Source organism: Coturnix japonica, chromosome 13 (assembly GCF_054131305.1).
Source record: "Coturnix japonica strain WE chromosome 13, WE-NBRP24, whole genome shotgun sequence".
Taxonomy (NCBI): domain Eukaryota; kingdom Metazoa; phylum Chordata; class Aves; order Galliformes; family Phasianidae; genus Coturnix; species Coturnix japonica.
In genome coordinates this window covers 17,070,767-17,089,449 of record NC_140675.1, presented here as the reverse complement: position 1 = coordinate 17,089,449, position 18,683 = coordinate 17,070,767, and the positions used below count along the sequence as shown (strand labels likewise).

General features: G+C 40.8%; 1 protein-coding gene across 5 annotated transcripts in view; it reads right to left on the bottom strand.

Annotated features, from left to right (window-relative positions):
* USP7 (ubiquitin specific peptidase 7) overlaps window positions 1–18,683 on the bottom strand; it is a 54,793-nt gene that overhangs the window by 19,240 nt on the left and 16,870 nt on the right. For all 5 annotated transcript variants that reach the window (XR_014934097.1, XR_014934098.1, XM_015877058.3 and 2 more), the window contains 7 exons: window positions 14,678–14,782; window positions 9,554–9,752; window positions 8,186–8,324; window positions 7,258–7,346; window positions 6,826–6,934; window positions 2,416–2,546; window positions 648–702 (listed from right to left, as the gene is read on the bottom strand). Coding sequence is in view for 3 of the 5 variants with exons in the window: in XM_015877058.3 (XP_015732544.1) it covers window positions 648–702; window positions 2,416–2,546; window positions 6,826–6,934; window positions 7,258–7,346; window positions 8,186–8,324; window positions 9,554–9,752; window positions 14,678–14,782 (827 nt within the window). In the remaining 2 variants the exon portion in view is untranslated. The remainder of the gene's footprint in view (window positions 1–647; window positions 703–2,415; window positions 2,547–6,825; window positions 6,935–7,257; window positions 7,347–8,185; window positions 8,325–9,553; window positions 9,753–14,677; window positions 14,783–18,683) is intronic.

The window sequence follows — 18,683 nt, the reverse complement described above, 5'->3', positions numbered from 1 at the left end:
GCAAAAATCTCTGAAGTCTTATTGACTTGATTTAAACTAATTAGTGTCAGTATTACTAGGAACGTTACTAATTTGTATTACGTTGGCTGCTCCAAAATGTATTTTATGATGTTGGCCCACAACATCAGAGGCAGATGTTGGGACGTCAGTAGTGGTTGAACCTTCCCACCAATATCCTGTTACATCTTATTGCTGTGTGACAGATGGCAACAGAGAGGCACTGTGACAGTGGTGTCTGACACTGAAGAACGTCTGAAGCAAAGGTGCACCACACAGAAAAAAATTACAGCCAGTGATATTCACTGACACCTGTTGAATGTTTATGGAGACCAAACAGAGGATGTGAGCACAGGGCATCAGTGGGTGCTGCATTACAGCAGCAGCAACAGTGGGTCACCTCCAGTGGGGCAGATTTTTATGAGCGTGGCATGTAGGCTCTCGTTCATTGCTGACAGAAATGCACAGCTAACAGTGGTGACTACATTGAAAAATTATGTTTTGTAGCTGAGGATGTACTCTATCAAAAGTGTTATACTTTTTGAACTGATTGTAATGTCCATGGAAATAAATAGGAGGCATTACTTTTGGAGCAACATACATATACACACAGTATCAAGACACGTCAGCAAGAAACAGCAAAATCTTACCACTCGACATAACTCCTGGACATCGTGTTGCATGAAGCTGTCTAAAGTTTCCCACCTTTGCAAGAGAAATCAATACAAAATTACTATATCATCAAGAAAATGTACAGCTCAGAAGACACTTCCATGATTTTTCTTCAGAAATCAATGATGTGACACATAGCAAAACACGTGGACTCTAAGATACTGCCCTGCACCCACCTCCTTTCTGCAGTCCTGGGGACAGGCAGTGGTAAAGCAGCCTAAGCCATGGGAAGAGCCCAGGGTCAGGCTCGTGCTAGCAGAACGCTTCCAGTTTAAAACCTATTCTCAGTTCATGTCAAAAAACGCTTAAGAAAAGGCCTGGGAGCAATTTAGTGCTGTCAGAATAGTTTCCTCAACATACTTCTCGCTGCCTCCGCACTGAGTGCCCTTCATGTGTAGTTAAGTCGTGTTCAAGGCAAATTTATGCACACCAAAAGCAAATGGATTTATAAGAAATAGTGACTCCTTTGTGCTCATCTGAGCAGTTAATCTTGGATGCACAGTAACTCCAAGGACACATCCACGTTATTGAACGTGTCCACACCACCTGTGCTGTACATCTGCAAACAGTTGTGTGAATGGTGCAGGTACAACATGGGCTTCAATGGCCTCCTCAGTGGCCAAGGTGCACACTGCAGCAAGGCTGCTAGGGCTCCTGCCTTAAGTAAAAGGGAAGAAATATAAAGGGAAGAAATATAAAGGAGCTGTTTTCAGTTTCACCACAACGTGCTCTCTCACAGAAACTCTTAAGAAGGATTCTTGAGTTTTGGACTCCAATAACTCTTCTTCCAACAGTCATCGTTTCCATTATACCAAGTAAACTATATTTACTATGAATTTCCATGTGAGCCAATGGTTCAACCCCACGCTCTTCAAGCCAGAAGCAGAGGGGCAGTCAGGAGCAATACTAACCTTACTTTCCCCTCCCACTCTCAGTGATTCATCAGCACCCTTACACTGAAATATGCTACTCCCAAAAGCAGGATGAAATAGCTGTGTGGGGGTCCCCACTTGAACAAGATCACTGAACTAATCCACTGGATAATTAGGAATAGAAAATAACTTCCTGAATCTGTAAGGCTTTAAGCACTTGACAACTTAAAGGACAAAAAAAATTGAAGAGACGGTTACATCCTAATACAAGGATTTTAAAAGAAGACTTTCTGAGAACAGCATCAGTTCCTTCTAAAGAAGCCAAGCTTATTTACATTATTCCTCAGAAAGTCACAGGACCCAATAAAAAACTAAGCTCTACACAGCACACAGCAAGGCCTCACCATGGTACAACCTTCCCTTTGATTTAAAGGAAGGAGAAAAAGAAAAGCAGATCTTCAACCACATTCAAAATATCCTCCCCAAGAACCAAACCAGGCAGGAGCACATTTTCCAAAGGTTGCTCTCAGCTACAAAATTAAGCTCATAAAACAGCCCCAGGAAAGATCTCTTTGTGCTACTGAAGATGACACAGTTAAGATGTTAATTCAAGGTGAAGTATTTACAATATCAGCAAATCCTTTTAGTGTAACAGGATAGCGGGAGTGCTGATAAACTAAATGTACCAGTAGGAAGAGGATGCCCTCAGACAGAGCACTGAGGTTACCAACTTCATTTTAAAACTACCCCAAAAAAGTGCAAAGAAAAGAAGGACAGAAAGGCACAAAGAATTTGATTTAAATAAAACCTTTTCAAAGAAATACTACATGAAACCTACAATAGCCCCAAAATAGCTGAAATTTCCAAAACTTACCCAAAAGATTTTGTTAATTTTTTAGTTCCAACTGGTTTGTCACTATGTTGCAGCTCATAAAACACTCTTTGCAATGCTAAAGGAACACTTTTGGATGAATCATCTCCTTCAGTGGGCATCATGTACACAGCCTGAAAAAGTATTGAGTTCAATTAGTATCAAAGGAAAAAATTCATTCCTCAAATCATTTAATGCACATTTTCCTCTTCAGTGACTTCATACAACTCATTTAATCATCACTCCAAAAGAACGTGAAATAAAATCGTTTAAAAACACGAATTGTCTAAAATCATCTTATTAGAGCACAGCGGTTACAAAGATCTGAACAACTGATTCTGTTCATGGTAATGTTACCTAAATAGTTCCACCTATGAAAGTAAATACACTCCAGCATTCAGAGCACATGGACAATGTCTCATGCCTATGTCTACACAATCATCACAGTAGAATCTGATGTACTGGATGGCACTAAAGGATTTTGGAAATAAGATGAGTTTTGTGCTTTAGCTCAGCTCTGTGTGACTGTCATCACTGGGGGGAAAGAACAGCAGCATGTGAAAGCATAAGGGGCATCAGGAAAGTGAAAGCAGGGGGTCTAGGAGGAGCAGGAGGATGCCAAAGGCAGCCCTGAGATTCTCTGATATATTAATTCCTACTCAACAGCATCACTGCCTGGCAAACAGAGTCAACAGCTTCATCAAATCAATCCACTAATTAAACCACAAATGGCAGGCGTTAGGAGAGCTCAAGCAGGTAGGAAAATGAGATTTGTTTATGCAATCTTATGTCAATATGTCTATGGAGAAGTAACAGCAAAGAAAAGGTATTTACAGGGAAATGCTCACTTAAAAATTCTGAATGTAAAAAGAAAGCAGAGACAACTTTGAAAGGGGATAATAGGTGAAAAATAAAGATATTAAGTATTATAGGAGAAAACATCCTGTTAAACAGAATATATATATATAAACACACGCATATATGCTATCAGCTGATCCTCTATTTTCATTATCCTAATGCAGAGTTACAGTTAACTATGCTGATCTGGGCAAATTCCAATTTAAACATCAATAACTAAAATTATCCCTTTGATTTTACAAGAGTTCTTTTTTGCTTGCAAACACTAACATCAAGATGAGTCAGCAACTTGCAGAAGCAACTTAACCTCTCCCTAGCCCCTGGTTTATGAGCCCTTTTATGAGCTGGTCTTCAGTGGCCAGTTTGGGAATGAGTAGTATTTGAACAACCACGTTTCGAGTCTTCTGAATCTGATCAGCCTCTGCTCATTGTTTTCAGTATCTTGTAAATGCTCCTTAAGAAGCAAATATTGAGCAGGCTGCTAAGCTCTAGTAAATGGGATATGAAAGTCACATAAAGAAAAAAACATTCCAATATAACCTGTGCTGATACATTTTCCAAAGATATTTTTGTATTTACTTGTGAATAATACACATTCAAATGCTAAACATCCTTCATGACAGACCCAGTTTATATTACAGAAGGCTAAAATTCAGTCTAGTGGATCTCAATGTAGCCATCTCCTTTTAACATATATAAATACGAGATCAGAATATAACAACAATTAAACCAAATCAGGTCCTTTGCATTTAGTTCTTACTTGGTTTCCTCATGTGTCATCCCGATGACTAAACCCATTCCTGCATCTCTCAAATAATAATCAAATAATTGCTTAAAATTTGTTTTTAATGACTACATTCCAGACACTGTTGAAGAAAACACCCATTTTATTTCTTCTGAAGTTCCAATGAATTATTAACATCCAGCATGTAGTCTTTCTTTGGTTGCGTAGGTGAGTACGACCAAAACACTCTCAAAATGCAACGTGTTTCTCCATCCTAAAACAAATCACCCTTCAAACAATCCTTCACAAACCTCCCTTCTCATGCTGTGCCCTCCCAAACTCTGCAAACTCCTTCTCAAGATCAAGGAGTTTTGATCACTTGAAAAAAGCAGGATCTTTAGCACTTGGGAAACTCCTCCAGGAAACAAACACAGAAGAATGACAGGGACACAGACAGGCAATGACTAAAAGCACCAGACAGAAATAAGAGAAAATAGTTATGGGCAGAAGAATGAAGCCTGAAGACACTTCTCAAAGTCAAGACAATTACTTAAGAAAGAAGAGACTGTGCATTAAATATGAGGGTAAGGCAAAATATATTAGCTAAATTAAGGAGAGTCAGATCAGGAAGGAATGTATTGCATCAACACATTGGTGATTTTAGCATAGCTATAAACACTCTACAGCGTGCTCACAAAACAGAGGGAATTGTTCAAGACAACCAGCAAAGAACTGTACAACTGCCCGGATGAAGCAACAGAGACTGACAGGCTGCAGGCACCAATGATGGACATAGGAAGTAACAGAGCAAACTCTGAGAGCAGCCCTGGACTCTCCACCCAGGAAGCCAACTGTCCTTTGCCAGCAGCATTCATTTGCCAGTCACAAATATATGCTCTGAAGAGCAGCTTCCTTTGCTTTATTCCCTAGCACCAAAGCCACCTAGTTGCTAATGAAGAGATGTTTCATTTCAGGTAGCTGAGAACCCTCCACCTGCTGTTTGGAAACAAAGCACAGAAAAGATCTCTGCATTAATCCTCTCCCACGCTTCAGAGGTTTGACTTCCCATAGGTATATGCTTCCCCCTGCTATTGGGTGTGCTTTCCCAGCTGCATTCCTTACAGCAACTGCTCTGTTAACAAAGCAACGAATAACAGGAGAAATAAAATTGTTATTGCTAAGTAGGGAGCTGCAGTTCCTGGCTAGTAAATTAAGTTCTTTCCTTTGGTCACTATCCAGATATTAACGATCCCTAAGAGCTGGTCTGAATTTGGGGCCTGGGGAAGGAGTGCAGGAGAATGCCTGAAAAGATCAGTTCAGTTGAAACAAATCTGTATCACAAAAAGAATTTCTTCTTCACAGCAGATTACGTCATGGTACATATTGATTTACTGACTACCAGACATTCTTGAAAGGAACTACTCAATTGGATTAGATGTAGCAATTATAGAAACACATCTTTCTTTCAAAAGCAATGTGAAGATGTCCAAAAACATAAAAGTCACAAATATTATCAGCGCTGAGCAAAAGCCAGGCATTAAAACAAATAATAAACTGAATGTGAAAGCTACACCTCTTGCTAAAAAGGAGCAGAGGCACCAGGTAAAGCAAATCAAGTATATTTTTGTTGTGTGTGGCACTGGTAAGATCTCGGTTACAGGCTGCTGGAGCTCAACATGATTTTTTTACAACACTTCAGAGTAAACAGCACAATGCAAGGGAAAAAACTCAACAGGAACACTCGCAGGTCACTGTGATACTAATAATAATGACAAGGGAAAATGATATAACAAAAGGAAAGCTTTGGAGAAGATTAAACTCAATGGAATAACCTTGTACACATGAATAAAGCAGAAGTCGAAAGACTTAACTGTCACTAAGGGAGATATAATAACCACAAATAGCAAGAACACTGACATTAAAAACTCAGGGAGAGGTTGTAAACTACTAAAAGCAAAGACAGCAGATCAAGAATTAAGAATGACAAAAGAGCCTTCACAAAATTAAGGAATGCTAATCACCATGAGTGGTGTAAATGAATGAAGCAGGCAGGATCAACAGGAGACACCAACAAGACAAGCAGTGTCAATGTGTACTCATAACCTCCCATATACTTATTTTCCCATTTTCCACATTCCAATATGAAGACATCATTTATGTTTTTAACCCATTAAGGCTACTGTGCACTATTTAAAGTTCTCATGCGATCTATCACCTTTCATCCTGCTTTTCACTGATATTAAGCCCACACGTCAAAATTCTATTCTTTCCAGCACAGAAATACCATCTGTAGTAAATTAAAAACCATACGAACAAAGCAAATATAGAAGTTGTTTGAACTACTGAAGTTATGATATTTCCATTGCTACAAATACACAAGGCACAATATCAAATAATTCAACCACATAACATGAATTAAAAACCAAAACAAATGGCCATACTTAATTTTCACTATGTTTATGGGTTGAGAAGTCACAACTCATTTTTCCATTTTTGTTGCAGGAAAATTCCCTCAGACCTATGAGAAGTGACATCAGTCCTTTTTTCCTTTCCCACTACAGTCAGTGGATATTTTATGCTTAGTGTTGCTAAAAAACATCCCTCAACACAGGTTTTTCACCAGGTATCCTATCTATTTTCACAAACCCAAAAGCCTACACTCATCAAAGTGGAAATGGAACCTTCCTTTCCTTTTCCTCAAGTATGATGTGCATTGCCACATAAATTACAACTTCCGTAAGAGGATGAAGGAGGCCAAAGGACAGACAGGTCTGTTTTCAAGCACTTCTACATACAGCAATCTCTTTTCTTTTCCCCCACATGCTAATTACCTTTCGCAGTTGATTTGTGAAAAATAAAGTCTGTAACAAACTGTTCATGTAACAAGTTGCTCCCTGGTTCTTTAAGCCAACGTATCCCGTGTGCTTCTTTGAATCCCACCTACAAAAGATTAAAATCAATCAATTAAGGTTGAAATTAAGACAGAAGCGCTAGATTTGCAGAGCTATTAAATCACAAACCAATTGGACAAAAGTAAAAGGTTCACAAACACTGTGCTGAATAACGCTCACTGAAGTATAACCTTGAGGCAAATCTCTATGTGAATAACAAAAAGTTTTCACTGGGAAAATTCATTAATTAAAGGTGACTAAATAAGAACATCTACTGAGCTACAACTATTACTAACAAAATACCTGAACTATTTTAAGTAATGTAAAAACAGTAGAATCAAGAATCAATTATTTTGGATCAAAGGTACTTACGCCACTCCATGGGGAGCATCTGCTTGAACATAGACTTCAAAAGTAACTTTGTCTTCTTCTATAAAGCCCTTTTCAGGATCAGTAACTTCCTATAGAAAACAAATGACACAGGAACATGAAAACTGCGAAACTTCTGTATCTTACAACACCACAGCGAAGCAACCAGTTAGACATCACTTAACTTCCAAGTGAAATGAAATAATATGAAATAATAAACCATCTCTTGCCTGCCTTTCCTGACATCCTTCACCTGGGGATGGAGAGCTCTTGTACACTAAGAAAAGCTTCCTTAAAAATCCTCCAGCTCTGTTCCCTCATCCTTGTGGACAGTTTCCCAGGGGCTTTTTAACTGCCTCCCTGAAGAAATGGAATTTTGCTTTCCTAACATTTAGTGCTCTCTGACCCACAGCCCTGAGTGTGTGAGCTACCCCATTACATGGTCACTACAGCCCAGGCAGCCTCCATCACTGATGTCAAACAAGTCACTCACTCTGGTGAGCACCAGGTCCAGTACTGCATTCCCCCTGTGGGGCTGTCTATTACTTGGCTCAAGAAGTTACCCTCGGTGCACACCAGGAGCCTCCTGGATTGCCTACAGCTCACTGTGCCACTTTTCCTGCAGATGTCAGGGTGATCAAAGTCCTCCAGACAAACAAAAGCCTGCAATTGCAACACCTTCTGAGGCCTGAGGAGGAAGGTTTAATCAACAGGCTCCCCTTCATCAAGTGGAATATTTAAGTCAAAATAAAACCAATCTACAATAAGGACAAGAATTTGCAGGAAACTGAAAATAAATCTTCAGCAATGATAGGAAAAAAAAAAAAAAAAGCAGCTTAACACACATTTCCACAGGTATTTCAGGTACCAGAAGGATAAGTTCAAAACTGCTCCTATCCAGTTATCGATTAATAGAAGTCCAATTACTTACACTCCAGGCCATAAAGTTGGAAAAGCCCCAGTCATTTTCCTTATGAAAGAACAAGTGACTAATACGACGACTGAATGATTTTTCATCATCTTTGTAGTTTATTATCTTGAGAACTGCTTGTGCATGACAAGACCATGACCTACAAATACAGAAGAAGCACATGAAATCATTCAAATAGCAGCTTTTTATAGTCACTAGAAACACTCTTGATAGGGCTTTTTGGTACCTTACTTTTACACATAGGTTTCTCTTTTTCTTATTCGATGTTAAGGTTTGATTAATCATTTGAGGGTATGAAACACTGAGGCCTTCTGAAGTCACATTATAAATCTGAATTCAGCTGGAATAGAGGTTCTCCTTGGGCAGTGTTATTAAGAAAGGACTGCTGGTGAATCGCAGATGACAACAGTTTATGGTTCTACTTCTAATCTACTTTGGTGCCAACATATATGCCAGATGAAGGGGTCTTGGTGTCTCTAGACTGGGATAACTCAGTCTCTAACTAAGGAAAGGAGGAGGTTGTTCTGCCTTCCCCAATTCTCCAGATTATCTGCTTTCTTAGCATCTGGTTCAATACTTTTGAAGATCACATTACACTTTTTCCTGTGACTATGTGGGAACCACTTCTCACAGGAACTGGTGACACATCTTTCTTCCTCACCTTTTGCACCGAGCATTCACATTTTAGGTTACAAAAACCACAGGAAAGAACAACTGTTTTTCAGAATGAATTGCAAACAGTCAGATTTGATGCAAGAATGAAGCTACCATGCTGGAAGGGATACCAGTGAGGCACCTGCTCCTTAACTGGATAAAGTACATTAACTCTCCAGAAGTTTGAATTTATCCTTTTAATTTATAGTATTATTTACTGAGGGTCAAATGTGGTCAAATTTGTTTTGCATACAGGAATCTGAGAACACATCTGAGTCCTTATTACAGCTGCTGAGCAATGAACTCAGTCTAAGGACTATATCAATACAGTTCCCTGCCTCAGCTGCAGAGAATGACCCACTCCTGGCTCCTCGCAGGACAGGATCTATGGCTCAGCAGGGCTGTTAAAGCTCCAGTAGCTCTTCTGCTTGAAATGAACTCAGAACTCCTCATATGCTAAGACAGCTGTCAAAGATTCCCTTCAGTACTCAGACTGGAACATATCTAAATTCTATCACCACCTTGCTGAAAGAATTACTCCTATGTTTTACAACTTGGAAGGGTCAGGATGAAAAGAAGACTAAACACCTTGCAAGAATTCCTTCCTCTCAAAGAAAACTGGATAAAGTAGGTGCTTTCAGATGCCTACACTTTTTACAATACAGTTCCAATAGTATCAAACAAAGACTCCAATAATAATTAAAGGGGTCTTACGTGGAATCAGATTCTGCATTGCATTGGAGGAAGAATCCTACGCTTTTTTGGTGAGGTCTGTCCGGGTAGAGTCGTGGCATGACCATGATCTTCCATGGCAAATTCCGTACAAAGCAGGGAGGGCTGAGAACTGACTCACTCAATCTGTTGAAGCGTTCGACTGTGAACTGAAAGGTAGCCTCTGATCGCCAACTTGTATCTGTAAAATATAGATGTACATGCAGAGAGCGTCTGATAAATCTGACGTATTGTCCCCCAAAACAATTCCTGCAACATCAACTTGTTTGATACAGTGAGGTGCTGGAAGCAACCAAAACAAAGCAAAACAAGATCCACAGCGTCATTTACCTCCCACACAACTGAAGTTTCATTTTTTTTGTTTTGAAGAGCACACTAATAGCATTCGGGAAGACAGAGCACTGGAATCCACTCCTTTTGGACAACTTCTTAATAATTTAAGGATTTTCGCAATCTGTCCAACTGACTCAATACCAAGTCACTGCCTAGTTACTGTTTTCTACTTGCGAAGTGTCTTTTCAGAACAAATCAACCTCCTTTCATCTTCTATCAGACAGCTGAAGAATTACTGTAGAGTCCTGTGTTCTTGTATGCAAAAGCTTTAGAGATTTTTAGCGGTCTAAAACAAAGCTAAATGAGCCAGTCTTCAACACTGCTTATGTTGACACACTGAAACTAATTCTGCCTTCTTTCCACATCTTCAGTTCTTTGCATGACACAGTCTGCTCCACTGCTACTGTATGGAGCTGTAACAGCACGCTGGGAGCTGCTGCAGCTTCAGGAAGGCACAAGTCCAGACTCTCCTTCCTGCAATACACCTTATGTTGTACATAGGGATTAATAGCTCACAGCTCATCTGAACAATGGCATGGGGCAAGATGTAACAGAGGTGCCCAACACACTCTCCTACATTTGTTTTTTTTCTATTTCTCTCCCTCCATGTCTCCATCTGAAGACCTGCATAGCACAGCCAGGTTTGTTCCTGGGTACTGAGAAGTCCAAGCAGTGCAGGGCATGCAGCCCTGGGCACATCATTTGTTGTGATGCTGAACACAAGAGCACTGGGGTGCAGGGACAAGGCAGGAGCTGGGCCACAAAGTGATGCAGCAAAGCACATACAGCAAGTGCTGCATTTCTGTACATGCAGAGCAAACTTTCACTGTACGCTCTCCATGGCCCAAAGATGATGTTGAATTATTAGTTTGTTTTTTAAACCAGGCAAGTCTTGGTTGCTACCTTATTTAAGAAACCAAATTATTTTAATTACAATGTGCAACAGTGCCAAGATTATACACTCCACACAGCAAACTAGAATTTTTGTCAACAACCAGAGGAGCTTTAACAGAATTCCTTCTTTACCCCTGCAAAGCAGCTTTCTTTTCAGCAGCTATCCTGCTGCTGATTTTGACTTTGGCAACACAATTGGCCATATTTGTGTAGGGCAGGACAGACATAAGCTTTCCTAATCAGCTCTTAAAAGTAACTACTACAACAGAAGCTGGCCAGCCCCTCTGCTTGATCCCTCCTTCACAGCTGTAATAATTATCACAATGCTCATTGCTGCCAGCTTCCCTTGGTCTTTCCCATTGCTGAGGTTTATTTTCTCCTGTTCCCTCACTGCAAGTGCAGCTAAACCAGCAGTTTCTCACCTACTCATCGCTCGCTTCCCACCCACCTCAGCCTGCTGACAGAACCGAGGCAGCTGCACTTCTGAGAGCAAAGGAGTGCCACACTTTCAAGCTTATTTGCAGACAAGGACAATCTTTATCAGTTACCAATTTAACTGTCTTACATCACATGCATCTCAAAACAGCTGGAAAACACTTCCCTGTTCACAGCCCAGTAACTCAGGGCTTACCTTAAGCATCCAAAAGCAAGCAGACCAAGTTTGCTTTCTGTCTCCTTTAATGCAGCGTTCAGAGCACTCCAGCACACGGACACTGCCCCACTACCAGCTCAGGCAGCATCTGCAGATACTTCTGAGCAAGCTGGCCTGTAATTCATCTTCTTTTCAGGAAAGCCTGTGCCTGAGACCTTGGCAGGGAAGGGCTCTTCTCAGCACAGAACTTCAGTAATAACTAGAAACTATTTCACAAAAATGCAGCCTCACAGCAAAGGTCAGCCCTGAAATAGAAGTTTCTCTAAAAATACAAACACAGTCCCTAGAAACAACAACCTTCCCTTCCTTCCAGAAAGCCCATGCTTTAAACAAGTGCAATTGATTAAAACAAGAATGGTATTTAAATAAAACCAAGTTTAAATAGTAAAGTCTGATGAATACTCCAAGCACATAAATTAAGTAAAACCTTCCTTTGCCATCGTACTGACAACTTCTAATACAAGGCTACAATTGGCAGCAGGATAAATTTGCAGTGACTGGCAAGGTAGGTTTCCATAAATCACTGACATACACAGTGCTAAACATAAGGCTGGAAGAGCAGATCCAGTTAACCCTGCCTGCTGAAGTTCCATGCTATGGATCCTATCTCCTAGATGGAAAAGATTTTCTCACTGATGACACTGATGTCACACTTAACACCAGGACACAACAAAGACTCTCCAAATTTCAGATCCAAATGCAGCACACGATCCATCTTAAAAATCAGATTTCTTTTTTCCCTTAGTAGATGTTGCTAACTTTAAAGTACACTGAAGTTATTAAAATATTTTGAACCTGAACTATTAATAGCAGAACTGGCTGAATATTCTATGGGTATTTTTAAACTGATCCAAAAACAGCATATGCAACACTAGCACGTGGCTTGCACTGGCACTGCTGAAGCCCTGCTAGCCACTAATTCTTAATGGAAACAAGGCAGCAGTGGGAAACTGCAAAGCAGTGAGTTGCTTTTGTAAGGGACCTCCTGTTTGACCTATAACTTTAGAGGGAATTTACCTTAGGTGCTGCTTGGAATACTGAGCAAATCTGATCACAGCCTTGTTTTTATTGTTTTTAATTATATTTGCAAAACTGCTATTTCATTTCACAAACTTTAGTTCATTGAGCCCTATTCTGCACAAATCACAGCACGTTCCCTCTGCTGGTTCTTTTTAATTGCCAGCACATCACATAGACCAACAGCAGCCCCTGAAGAACACAGCCCCATCTCAAGTCCCGCCAGTGGAGTACTATAGTTCCATGCTGTTACTCAATGCATCTGTCAGCTGCCAGTACAATGGGATGAGAGCTGTACTTTCCCTTCCATCTCAGTCATTTCTTCTCATGCGAAGCAGAAAAAACAAAAACATCTCAAAAACGTCTGGAATTCAAACAGTTTCTGTGATCTGGCAGGAAGGAAGCACCAACATTTTATCCTACTTTTCATCTCTCCTACAGAATCTTTTAAAACTCATGTTAGTTTTCTTATTGAAGTAAATAAAGTCTCCTGTTGCATTTTCTTTCTGTTCAGCTTGTTCTCACTTGCTACAAATAACAGCAGAGGAACAGAGGATGCTCACAGAGGCCGGTGTCTTCCTGCTTTCTCCCCTACCCTGTGAACCTCCCAGCTGCCCATCATACATGTACACTGCGTTGCAGTTCAGGATAGCAAATGAACCAACAGCAAGCCAGTCATTGCACCGTAACACAATAACAAACACCTCAACTGATTTACAAGGCCCGGAAACAGCATCATGCACTTACGTGATGCAAGTATTAAGGAATGTTTTTGCAATAACAACACTTTCTACTGGTGTATGTAAAGATGCATCATAGCACCAAGACGCATCCAGCCACCCCTTAATCAAATGTGGTAATGAGGAACTACCAGAGTATTTCTTAACAATCACATTCTAGCCCTGAATGTCGTCCAACAGCACAGTGCACCAATATTCCTGACCTAACCGAAAATACACAAGCACAATAATTAATACCACCACAAACATAAAAGGAACTCACGATCTTTTATAACAGGCAACTTGGTCTTGATCAAAACAAAAATTCTTGTTTCGGTCTCAATTAATTTCTTTGAATTTAAGTCACCTGAATGAGATCAGTAACAAAAATCACAGGCTAAACAGACCCGGTTTTTACTCTCTTGCTATAATCTGATTTTAGGGAACTTAATCTTTGCCAATGTTACAGCACGTCCTGACTTTAAACCATATTCTCTTCACAGAATGTAATTATTTTCTATCAGTATTCTATCAAATATTAGGTTCCATGAATACATGTAAGGAAGCACTTTTTTGCCCTTTATACTCAACCTGTGATTTTTCTAAAACTAAACCACTGAACATTTTCCACAAACTAAAGCAAATCTTCAAGTGCTTCAGATTTCTTATCTCTCACAACAAGACAACATGAGACAAAGAATCAGAGGGGAAGAAATCCCACTCCCAATTCCATTTTATCTAGTTCTTCAAAATAAAGGGAGTTTCTCTCTCACCTCCTCTCTTAAGAAAAGAAATACAACTGGGCACTTCCTTCACGGAATATAACAGCAAACTTAAGTGAACTATAGATCACCTTTCTTTAAGTCTATGAATATTTACTTTAAAATTATTTTATTTTCTGTATCAAAAAAAGAAGAAAAAGAAAACAAATTACACATGAACTTTTATTTAAAAGGTCAACAAAAATATTTCAAAACTTCAATCACTTTTTCCACTCCCTAAAGGGGACACCAGTGAACATAATTTCCCTTGGACTCACAAATGCAATGGTGGAATATATTTGTCAAAGGAATAGTTACAGTGACTTCTTATTGAAGGAAAAACTGATCATAGGTGCCACTTATCTGAGCAGAACAGATAAGGACTCTTTAACTATCCTGAAGGAATTGCGTAACCAACATACATTGCTATTTGGTAATGCACCAGCTGCAGTATGCACAGACACAGCAGAGACACAGCAGAGAATTTAACAATGAACAGCATAACTTTCAGCAATGTTTAAAGGAATACTTAAAAGAGAAAATAACCTGTCAGGTCCCTGATGCTACTGGATAGCTATGTGAGAACATACACAGAGAACAAGGAGTTAACTACTGAGGTTTGGATTATTTAATGAGATGCAGTCCAAAGGACATAAAAGACACAGGCCATTTTGTTCTCAAAGTCAAAAAGACAAACATCTAGTTTGCTGGCTTTGTTATATTTCCTTACCATCTTCCATGTCTTCTTCAGTGTTGTTGTGTCCATCAGCCATTGCTACATTCCCATTAATGACAGGGTTTTGAGTAATTCTTGGAGGATCATCTGCATCTCCAGCTAACACAGAAAAAGAAAAACAGAAATTACTCAACTGTATTGACATCTCTATCTCAGGTAATGCTTAAGAGACAGACAACTTTTTGAAGATACAAAAGGCACACTTTGTCCTGCTGAACAGCATCCACCAAAGCAGCAGAACAACTATTGTACTGGTGGATGTGCAACTGTAGAACTCTGCAAACCAATGAACACTAATGACTTGACAAAAAGCCTGTATTAACAGAGAACGCAAACCCAAAGCTTCCACTGGCCTTACACCCAGCATCTCATAACCAAGACTCAAAGTAAAAATGGCCTCTTAAATGATTTTGTCCTTCTGTCCCACCTTTACTGATACATTTCTAGCAACAGACTGGTAATCAACAACCTGCTTTATGATTTCTGTTTCACTGCTTTTAAGAGAAAAACAAAAGTATTAAACCAAATGTGAATGTGCATTTTTAAATCTCACTTGGAAAAAAAAAAATGCAAAGCAATTTTACCATCCTTAACCATCTTGGGAACAGCTCAGAAGTAATGTTCTCCAGTATTCAGTCACTACTGACACTAAGTTCTGCTACAACTACCTAAAACATACATTAAATGCCACTAAAACTGTAAGTACAAAGCAATGCCATGAACTAAAACCTAGTATTTTCAAGGTTCATCGCTTTGATGATCACAGCATCTTCCTGGTTAATCCAAGAGCCACTGCGGGCACGCAGCACAAGCAGAGCTGGGCTGCTGACTGCGGGTCCGGCGGCGGCAGCACCTCGGACAGCGGCCAGCCCTGATACTGAATGAGCAGCTCCCCGAGTAACCTTCCAGAACTAACCAACAGAAACAGATGAGACCTGAGATTTCTGCCTGGATTAGAGCTCTGACACCGATACCTGCTGGGTCGGGGGGGTCGTGCACTGCACACAGCCCAGTGGGCACCCGCTGCATCTCATCACAGCGAGATCCCAACACTGACGACCACTCCAAGTGCCGGCCGCACAGGGATGCGAGCTGAAGGCAGCTGCGGAGCGAGGCAGACAGACACCAGCAGCAATCAGCACTGCAGCACTGGGCAAGCCTGGGTTCAAATTATAGCAATCTAATTATGCCAGAACTAAGTGGGGAGGAAAAGGTTTAAACTGCTGCAACTCAAGAGCAGGAAGGAACAAAAAAAAAAGATCACCGTGTTTATCCCCACAGCTCACATTTCTTTCTTTTTCAACAACACGGAAAGTCTGAGAGTGCAGGGGCAGAGCCCTGAACAACTCTCAGGGCACAAAGCACACAGCCTGTGGCAGCACATCAACTGCACAAACACTGACACAGGCTGCTTTATTCCCAGTCACCATCGGGGCAACTTAATGCCTATAAACAGGTTAGAGCAAACAGCCAAGGTGCAAACAGTCCCTTACCAACAGCTGGGAGCACTTAGATGTCCATGAGCTAGGACCTGGCTTTAACAAAGTGAGACGCTGCTTTGCACTGCCCCAAAGCAGGGCCAGCAGAAAGCATGGAGAAAACACAGAAGCAATCAGAGCAAAAGCAATCACCTTAGGAGATACAGCAGAGGCACATCTGAGATACTATGAGGCGATAAGACAAACCACAGCACAGTGCGTGTCCCCATTGCCTGTCCCAACACACACAGCAGAGTGAGTGCAACACCACAGCCCCTGGGCACGGGACCAATAACAGCACACAAACTGTATCATTTCATTAGGAAAAAATAAAAAATAAAGAATGCAGAATATGATGGACAGCAATAAGAAGTTTATAGTTTTCCATCTGCTCTTTGCCATTGCACTGCAAGCAAACTCCCTGGCAGGTTATGAAGAAGGTTAAGCAGACCACAGTGCCACTAAATTTACACCTTACCACATACAACCGCCTCATGATGGAAAGCCACCAGCACTGAGAACTGTGAGGTGTCCCCACAGTTTGTACAGACCTCTGCAATGATGGTACCATGGTGTCTGCGGCAGCCAAAGGCTGGACACTGGGTGGTGGGGTCCTGCCTTCAGGGTGGGGCGGCCAACAGAACAGCCCTCCTCCCCCTCTGTGAACCGGGCATTCCAGAACCAAAAAGCCTTTGTAATTTCATAGAAGATGCTACGATGTCTTTTAGTATCTTTCTTAAAAATACATAGAAATAAAATAGCACATAGACGGACTAAGTAAATTGCACTGAAAAACGGACAAAACCAGTGTTGTAGCAGTCAAACTGCACTCGAGGAGTTGTTAAAATACAGGTTACTTCATAGCTCCCTGTAGCAAACATTCCCCAAACCACCAAAGCAGCCCACAAATGGCTTCATCAGAAGTACTGGGTTTTATGCAACTTAAAGGCCTTTGAGCTTCTATGAGTTTGGGACCCATGGCATGAAAACCAGAGCAACAGGCAGAGCACCCATGGAGCCAGGGTTACATACACAACAGAAACAACCAAACAAGCCCTATGACCAGAGTAACCCAACAACAACAGCCAGTCTTGGAGCAACTAGAATTGTTTTAAGACAAAATAAACTGAAAATTGTTCACCTGATGGGGAAAAAAAGCGACCAGATTTGCTTGCTCTGGAAAAACTCAGCCTTTTAGAATAAGAGAAAGTACCCGTGCTGTAATCCCTATGTACAGTCAGAATACAAACACCACTTCCTACCTGCATGAAGGGACTCAGGTGAAAGGGAACCACGCAATAGTGTTCTATCATTTCCTTCTCAAGGCACTCCTACCCAGGCTGCTGTAACAAAAAGCTGTAGAAGCACTGACCAATTTCTGTAGTACTCCTATTATTTTTCCATCAGTTCACCCAGGAAGCTACAAAGGACACCAAGACCTAAGGGGAAAAAGCCTATGGAGAAGTACAAGAGGACAAGAGACAAATGAGCAGAGTAAGGGACAACAGCAGACACAGGAAGAGAGGTGACTGCAAAAGGGAGATGAGGTTTGAGGGTTGTTGGTGTTCTCAAAGGCTGCCTTAGGAAATTTAGAAGAAAGAAAATACAAATGACTTTTCTTTAAAGAGAGTAAAAAAAAAGGAAAAAAAAAAGAGCAAGCAGCCAATGCTTGTTTAGAAAAAAAAAGAGGGAGGGAGGGCTTAAAGAATTATACAGAAGCCTCCTGCCCTCTGAAACCATCCAGAATGAATTATTATTGCACTACTGACTACGAATTGCAAATGCTCTGCAGTAGGAGATGATGCTACACAAGACAGTAATCAGAGTGAAGTATCACCGGGGTGGGGAAGCTACCTGGAACAGGCTGAGCCCTGCCATGCCTACAGCACATGGAGCGGGCAGCCAGCAACGCAGCCACCGCCTGTATTACACTGATCAGTCATTACACTGCTGCAGCCCTGTACTCCTGCCATTATGTTTGCCCGTCAAAGGGAACATTGTGACAAAAGACAAAATGTCTTGAGTGCTTATATGTTGTGTCAGTGTACCTCTTGAATCCAAATAGGTAGGGATCATCTTCAGTTACAAGACTATTACATTCCCAGATAAGCCAAAGTTACTCCCCTAAGCAGCTCCTGAACACCAGACATCATCCATGAGAGGCATATGCCAAGGTAAACAGCATCTGAAACATCGCCCTACAAAGAAAGCTATCTTTACTTGAAGATAAAAGGGAGGTACAATGTAACTTCGTGAGCAGAAAGATAGCTAAGAACAAACAGCCAACCCAGAAGCTATTCTCTAAATTAAGCAGCCTGCCGCAGCGCCTCATTTATCTGCCTGCCTTTATAGAGATGAGCATGTTGATGGCATTTACTAAACAACATCTTCAGCCTTAAAAATGTAATTTCTTATAGACACGTATAAATCATTTAAGGCATTATCAGCACCATTATTCAGTGAACCAAAAGCTGCCATTTAAGAAGTCACCCTCCACACCAAATCCACTACAACAAGCAGTG